This window comes from Triticum urartu, chromosome 5 (assembly GCF_003073215.2).
Source record: "Triticum urartu cultivar G1812 chromosome 5, Tu2.1, whole genome shotgun sequence".
In the NCBI taxonomy this organism is placed as follows: domain Eukaryota; kingdom Viridiplantae; phylum Streptophyta; class Magnoliopsida; order Poales; family Poaceae; genus Triticum; species Triticum urartu.
The window spans coordinates 297,077,420-297,085,041 of record NC_053026.1 but is presented as its reverse complement, the minus strand read 5'-3'; the positions used below and the strand labels follow the sequence as shown (position 1 = coordinate 297,085,041).

General features: G+C 42.9%; 1 protein-coding gene across 2 annotated transcripts; it reads left to right on the top strand.

Moving 5' to 3' along the window:
• Positions 1 to 3,698: 3,698 nt before the first annotated feature.
• Positions 3,699 to 7,396, top strand: LOC125508678 (protein AATF-like). Of its 2 annotated transcripts, XM_048673445.1 has the most exons (14): positions 3,700 to 3,997; positions 4,101 to 4,314; positions 4,398 to 4,504; positions 4,637 to 4,709; positions 4,781 to 4,855; positions 4,977 to 5,087; positions 5,197 to 5,236; positions 5,309 to 5,372; positions 6,040 to 6,142; positions 6,255 to 6,350; positions 6,443 to 6,472; positions 6,689 to 6,788; positions 6,881 to 6,965; positions 7,036 to 7,396. In XM_048673445.1, exons 2-14 carry the CDS (start codon positions 4,135 to 4,137, stop codon positions 7,157 to 7,159), a joined length of 1,188 nt encoding a protein of 395 aa, XP_048529402.1. In that variant the 5' UTR covers positions 3,700 to 3,997; positions 4,101 to 4,134; the 3' UTR covers positions 7,160 to 7,396. The 2 variants fall into 2 exon arrangements, with proteins under 2 accessions (XP_048529403.1, XP_048529402.1); XM_048673446.1 differs by lacking the exon at positions 6,443 to 6,472 and having other exon boundaries at positions 3,699 to 3,997.
• The last annotated feature ends 226 nt before the right edge of the window (positions 7,397 to 7,622 follow it).

The window sequence follows — 7,622 nt, the reverse complement described above, 5'->3', positions numbered from 1 at the left end:
AACTTTTATGTTGAATGTTTTTTCATCAGAGGTCATCTTGAGGGTCAAATTGCTCGTGCAAGACAGCTAATTATTCACGCATCACATCAGACATACCCACATATGTGTCTGATTTCGGGCGTCATATTTTTGCTCACTAGAGGGCCGTGCTGTGCAGGCTCTAACTTTGCATATGACCTCGGATTGAGACGATCTTTATATCAAAATCGATCATTTCGACGAGACGAAGACAATTCATGTAGATCAGTTTTCAATATGGGGCAGTCTTGGGGGTGTAATCAGCCAAAAAGTGTTCTGGATACAAAATCTCAGTACTTCGAACACAACTTCGGCCTTAGAGATGAGATCAAATGGCTATGACCCATACATCAAAGTTTATCCTTTTGATGATACGAAACTTTCTCACTTTGAGAACTTTTTCATTTGAGGCCATATTTATTAAGTTCTCGGCCGTGTCAAAATCTGGTGTCAACACCCTTCTCGGTCTGGGGGCTCAACATACTAGGCCCCTTTCCCCGTGCTACCGGGGGCTTTGAATTCTTGTACGTTGCAATCGATAAGTTCACAAAGTGGCCTAAGGTAGAGCCAGCGAGGAAGGTGACAACACAGTCAGCCGTCAAGTTCTTTAAGGGACTTGTTTGCTGTTTTCGAGTACCCAATAGAGTCATCACCGATAACGGCACACAGTTCACGAGCCGCGCCTTCATGCAGTACATCCAAGACCTTGGCAGCAAAATCTGTTTTGTGTTAGTTGCTCATCCAAGGAGCAACGGCACGTGGAAAGGGCAAATGCTGAAATGTTGCAAGGCCTCGAAACGAGAACTTTCGACAAGTTGCACAAGTGTGGATGCAGAGACCACGTATGTACTTATTGTGTTTTATATTACTCTGATGCTTTATTTAAGTTAATAAAATTCAGTATTTGTCGAAAAAGATAAGCAGCTAAAAGAGAACACTTTGCCATACGCACCAGAACACTTTCAATTTTGATGGTACTTTTCTTTAAGGAGTTTTGATGCTACCTTTAAATGCCAAAGCTTCCATCAAACTTTCTGTTATGTAGTGGAATAAGAATTTCTTAGGGGCAAGGCCAAGTTTTATTTCTCAAAATCTTTGTGAAGTGGGACACAAAATGACCATGACATTGGATCAACCAAACGTGTCGCCTCTGATGAAGAGAATAAGAAAAATTGGCTGAACTATCGGCTTCAGTATTGGCAACTCATCATTCAAAAGTGAATTTCCAGTTGAACATCTCTGAGTGCGGCTTCAGATCTCCATAGATACCTCTAGCAATGTCATTTACTACCTATTTTGACTCTAACGTTATGATAAAGTTCTGTAGATGAAGATCCTCTGTGATGGACAAGACCTCGTGATATGCTACAACTTCAAGTGTAGCTATGTCAGTCACCCCATGGATCACCAATGATGAGCTACCCAGGTAGTTGCTATGTGCATCTCTGCAAACTCTCGTTGCAGCTCCTCCTGCATGAGATCTCACAATGGTTGCGTCTATGTTAATTTTAGCATACCCGGTTGGAGGGGCTTTCAGTCTCGTTGTAGCATTAATTGATGAGTTGATCACTTTCACACTTGTCGTCAACATCCTGTCAAGCTTGTCTTTGAACATGCTAACGAGCTGATGTGTAGTCGAGGAACTTTAAAAAATTGCCTAATGAATCGTCTTCCTCCTAGCCCATCAGATCACCCATAAAGTTATTGCCAGGGTGACATGGGACACCTGTTATAGTGTGTCAATCTCTACTACTCCCTCCTTCCCAAAATATAAGGCACGTTTGATTTTGCACGATCTTTGATGCATGACTTGACCACTAATATATATATATATATATATATATATATATATATATATATATATATATATATATATATCAAAATACATGAATTAAACATGTATAAATGGCATCTTGGTATTTGTCTTACCAAACAATTTTATTTCATATATCTGTATACTAATTTTATATACATATAATAGGTTAAAATCATAGTTAAAGTTATGGAAGGAAGACCAAAAAAGTCAATCGGTGCCTTATATTTTGGGAAGGAGGGAGTATTTAAAAAAACATAAGGTTCTATTTCACCTTTCTTCCCACCATCCTTCGTTTAACCTTTCATACATATGATAATCAATCATCTTAATTTACTTATCTTCTGAACAAATTCCATTTAAATTTACTTACCAAACTTCTAATCAAAATATAAAGTAATTCATGGTCAGAATTTGATGAATATTTATTTACATAATCGTATTATTATTGACAGGTAAATCATAAGATAACCTACTAGAATATTTATATCCCGTTGCAATGCACGACATTGTTCTTGTCATAGCAGAAAGTCACTGTTTAGCGCTCGGTTCTTTTTTTTAGAAAACTTTTGCGCTCGGTTCTTCCCGAAATCACTAATTAAGGAGTACTCGTTGCAAAGAACACTCCACTTTCCCAGGTCGCGACAAGTGGCGCACATGCAGCGCGCCACTTGTCGCAACCTGGGAGTTTTCCCTTTTTTCGTAGATCCGTTTATTCAAAACGTTTTATCTCTTAAACCGTGCGTCCAAATCTCGAACCGTTTTCATCTTTGGATTTCTCACGTCGAGATCTTCAAAACTAGATCCCATGTTGATAGGTTTTGATGAACTTTTTTTTCACGAAAAAATCGGACGAAAAAACCGGACGAAAAAACCGAACCGGGAGCATGGTTTTTTTCCTTTCTGAAAGAGGCACGTCCGTTCCTCTCGCGAAATCACAACCGTGCCTCTCGTGGAAGCAAAACCGTGACTCTCGTGGAAGGAAAAAAAACAGAAAACACGTTTTTTTTTCGTTTCCGAGAAGCACGGCCGTGACTCTCGCGAAAGCACAACCGTGCCTCTCGCGAAAGCAAAACCGTGACTCCCGCGAAAGAAAAAAAACAGAAAACACGTATTTTTTCCCTTTCTAATAGGCACGGCCGTGACTTTCGCGAAAGCACAACCGTGCCTCTCGCGGAAGCAAAACCGTAACTCTACCGAAAAAAAAACAGAAAACGCGTTTTGTTTTTCCCTTTCTAAGAGGCACGGCCGTGACTCTCGCGAAAGCACGACTGTGCCTCTCGCGGAAGCAAAACCGTGACTCTCGCGAAAGAAAAAAAACAGAAAACGCATTTTTTTCGTTTCCGAAAGGCACGGCCGTGACTCTCGCTAAAGCACAACCGTGCCTCTCGCGGAAGAAAAACCGTGACTTTCGCGAAAGGAAAAAACGCGTTTTTTCGCGCAAATTTTTTTTCGAATTTTTTTTGATCGAAAAGCTAAGAAAGACCGAGGGAAAACCAAAACGTCGAAAAAACCCGAAAAAAAAACCGTTTAAAAAGCCGAAAACATGTGTGAAAAATAAAATAAAATCCGAAGAGAGCGTCCCGAGCGCGACACGTGGCAAATGGCTGAGAGCGCGTCAAATGGCGCTGATTGTTGCGAGGTTCCCGAAGGAGCGCTCGTTAACTAGTTGCTCCCGGTTCTTCCTCGCGGAATCAGACAATGCGCTGGACAGAACGAGAGCCCAACCCAACTAGCTTTTGGATGTAGATAGGCCCAACCCAACTACATTTTGTACATTCTCCAGGCCCAACCCAACTAGCATTTTTTAGATAGGCCTAACTCAACTAGCAATATTTTTAGATAGGCCCAACCCGATTAGCAAATTGCTCAAACCCCCAACTTTCCTCACCCCTAGGCGCTGGCGGTGCTGCATTCCCGAACTAACGAAGTCAATCGGCGGCGGCGCGGCGCCTGCACGTCGACGGCTGCCTTCTCAAGCGCGGAGCCTGCACATCGGCGGCTGACTTGACCCGCGTACGCCCCACCTTCCTAGCTTCTCCTGCCCCGCTTCATCCACCCCGCTGCTCGGCTGCGCCGTCCTGCCCCGCGACGCCGGAGAACTCCGGCGGTTGCCTCTCTTGCTCCCGCACGCCGCACCAGCCTAAGCTCTGCCGGCTGACTGAGGTGAGCTGGACAGGGATTACTTGCTTCTTTGGGGTTTTGCGGATACCCTTCCGGAGGCCTGCAACTGAAAGAGAAGCCTCTCCTTCCTCTTCCGTCTCGTCAGGCAAGCTTCCCCTCCTCTTTCCGCCGAGGAGGAGATGGCGCCACTCGCACCCAAGCGCCGCAAGGCAGCACCTTCCCCTTCTCCTCCCCTTTCGGAGGCTTCTTCCGACTCCGGCAGCGACTCCGACCTCAACCTCCACGACAACTCCGACCCAGAGGACGGCTTCTTCCCCGCAGGGAGCGCTGCCAATGACGGCGACCAAGATTTCTCTGACGTAACTCTCCACCCCCTCTCATTTTCCTTTTGTTCATATACTTGGATTGCTTAGCTACTTTGTGCCTGTCTCTCTTTGGTTAGAGCGACGAGGAGAGCGACCATGAGGAGGAGAGCGACCATGAAGAGGAGGATGATGGTGAGCTGGGGGAGCTCGAGGAGGAGTATCGCACCCTCCAGGCCAATCAACAGTAATGTTCCCTTCCACCCGTCCTCCACATGCCTCACTTTCACACGGTTTACTTTACAATCTGCTTCATGGTCTTACTTGCATTTCTTCTCTTCTAGTTCCGCATAAGCACACATTTTTCTTTCACGCGCAGAAGCATTCTTCAGACCTTGAAACAGCACAGGGATGATGATGTCTCGAGAGGCCAGGCAGTCAAAAACCAAAAGGTATCCTTCACATTCATTGTACTTAAGCTTTCAAACTATTAACCTTTACATCCAATTTCTGTTTACTGAAGGCGCTATGGGATAAGACCCTGGAAATGAGATTCTTGCTGCAAAAGGCATTTACCACTTCAAACAAGCTTCCCAAGGTCTGTTTCTCTCCCATGGCCGTAACATCCATCTTCATTTATTCATCGTAATTGATTTTACTTCTGAAGAATGCATGATTGTAGGCCACATTCTAATGTATATACTGTTCTGTTCTTGCAGGATCCCACCAAGTCAAGGTTCTGCAGTCACGATAAGGAGATAGAGCAAGCATACGTTGATCTGTTGGACTCGTCGAAACAGACTCTTGGCTCCATGCTTGAGCTGCAGGAGGTTCGGGCACCTGCTCATGTTTTTTGCTTCAACACTACAGTATAGTCTATACATTTGTTAGTCCAGGTTTCCTTACTGCCCACAATATGCTCCCCAAAACTACCTGTAGGCTTTACTAGAGCGGAACCAGGCCGCAAAGGGTGTGAAAGGTACTACTGTAATCCAGTCTCTCTCATTCTGAAAGATGCCTCGAAACGTTTGGTAATCCGGACTTACCACAGATGCTTTGCCTAATTCAACTGGAGAGAATGACGAGTGGTTGCAAATGCAGAAAGTGCAGACAAGGTAACCTTTTGCATTAAAAGAGACTCTGATGAAGTACTGTGGGATATACTCTTCAATGTGTTACAGTGTCTTGCATAGCAGCAGATCTTTTGTTAATCAGCACTTATGCAGTTCTGCACTTATATACCAGTATAATGTGTTTTGTGCTTTTATACCGTATCATACCAGTAGAATGTGTTTTATGCTTAATCCGATCATTTAAACTCTCCCCTGCTCCTGTATTATAATAGTTTCTTAAATGCATTTGAGTTAGCGAATTGTTTGTGGCGCTGCTACTTTTTCATTTCTTTTTAGGTTTCATCTTTACAGACATTGTTTTCTGGATTGCTAATTTGCTACCTATTCCTGATTAATGTTGGTGAATTTGGCAACTTGTATTGAGACTAACATCCAGCAAGAAAAAATAATTAGTTCCACCATACTGGCGAATCCTTAACTTAGCATGCACGGGATAAATGATTATAAGTACACACAAACTAATATAGAAGCACTAAGCAGATATTTTCTGTTAAAAAAAGGCAGTAACTGGAAAACCAAACTTGGTGTGTCGGTTCTAGAACTTGTCAAATTGCACCTGTATGTATTTTGCTTGGGCTGTTTTTCTTCTTCTTGACTTTCTGCACATATACAACATAAAACAGCGTTTGGTATCATGGTTTTTGTACAGAATAACCCTGTTCAGAAATACTGAGATAGATAAATGGCAGAGGAAAACACAGGTCACAACTGGCGCTGCTGCACTGAAAGGAAAGTTGCACGCATTTAATCAGGTTAGCTGAATGCCTATTTAACTACTTATAGTACTTTGTTATTGTGGAACATGCCTAGATATCTACAATGCTAAAACCTCTGCTTTCCCCTGTTGTACTTGTATGAGAACAGAACATAAGTGACCAAGTTGCTGGTTATATGAGGGACCCAAGCAGGATGATTAACAGGATGTACCTGCGGAAATCTGATGTTGGTGTATTTGGGGAGGTATTTTAGATTCATCTATTATAAAGGGCCACAAGTTCAGTTTCTACTTGTAATTATAATGATTGATTTGTGTCTTCTCATTCATTTTGCAGAGTGCAGCACAGCCTGCTACTGCTGTTGAGGTTTGAGCAATACTTCATTCTTTAGTTAAATTATTTCAAGCTTGCTTGTCTCTCATTTGTTCTATTCAGATTTCGTGTTATGTGTTCTAATGTAGTTCATTTCTTCCATTGAGGCGAAACTTCATGTAGCCTCAGTTATTTATCTCGCTGACTATTTAGGATGTGGTGTGTAGTACCCTTCCTGGTCTCATATGTTCACCCCTTGTTGCAACTCAGGGCAAAGATGTGGAAGGTGATCCTGAACTCATCGATGATTCTGAATTTTATCATCAACTTCTCAAGGAGTTTCTCGAGTCATGTGATACGGGGGCATCTGGTTAGTTCATATCCAACTAGTGTTCACCTGCACATCTCTTTTTGTTGTTGCCCTGAATGCACTGATGGACCATGGTGCTGCAATGTTCGCAGAATCCGCATTTTATGCTCTGAGGAAGAAGCAGCACAAGAAGAGAAAACTTGTTGACCGCCGTGCTTCGAAGAGCAGAAAGATAAGGTAGGCTTACTTTGGGTGTAGTCGATTTTCTTCCATGGAATTGCTATCAACCTCTTTATGTTATTTTCAGGTACAGTGTCCACGAGAAGATTGCTAATTTCATGGCCCCGGTACCGATGACAGTTCCTCCGATGGCTTCAAAATTGTTTGAGAATTTATTTGGAATGGGCAACCAAAAGGCCCCTGCGGTCTGATTTAAGAAACGATTCAAAAATTTGACATCAGAAGAAGATTTAGCTATTCCTTCTTACGTACTTCCTCCGTTCCACAATATAAGATCATTTTTCAACCTATGTTAGCTTGAAAAACGTTCTTATATTGTGGGACGGAGGGAGAAGTTTTAAACTGTAATATGTGATGGCCTTACTGCTAGAAGAGCAGTGAAGCAAAATTGTTGTATCTTTGGGCCTAGAAAGCGCATTTCTATTTTACGTAGTTTCTGTGTGATGGATGGTATAATTCAGATTCACATGGGAGTGATATAGATCTCTACTGTTGAAACTGGAGATGGGCCAGCATACAATGTCCCTTCTGGAGGGTGCACCAACTTGCGGTTCTGCGCGGCTGCCATATCTTTCTTCAGCTGGGTCAAAATTGTTTTGCTAGCACACTGAACTTCTTCGGGTCAACCTGCATCAACACGGCAACCAATGAAAA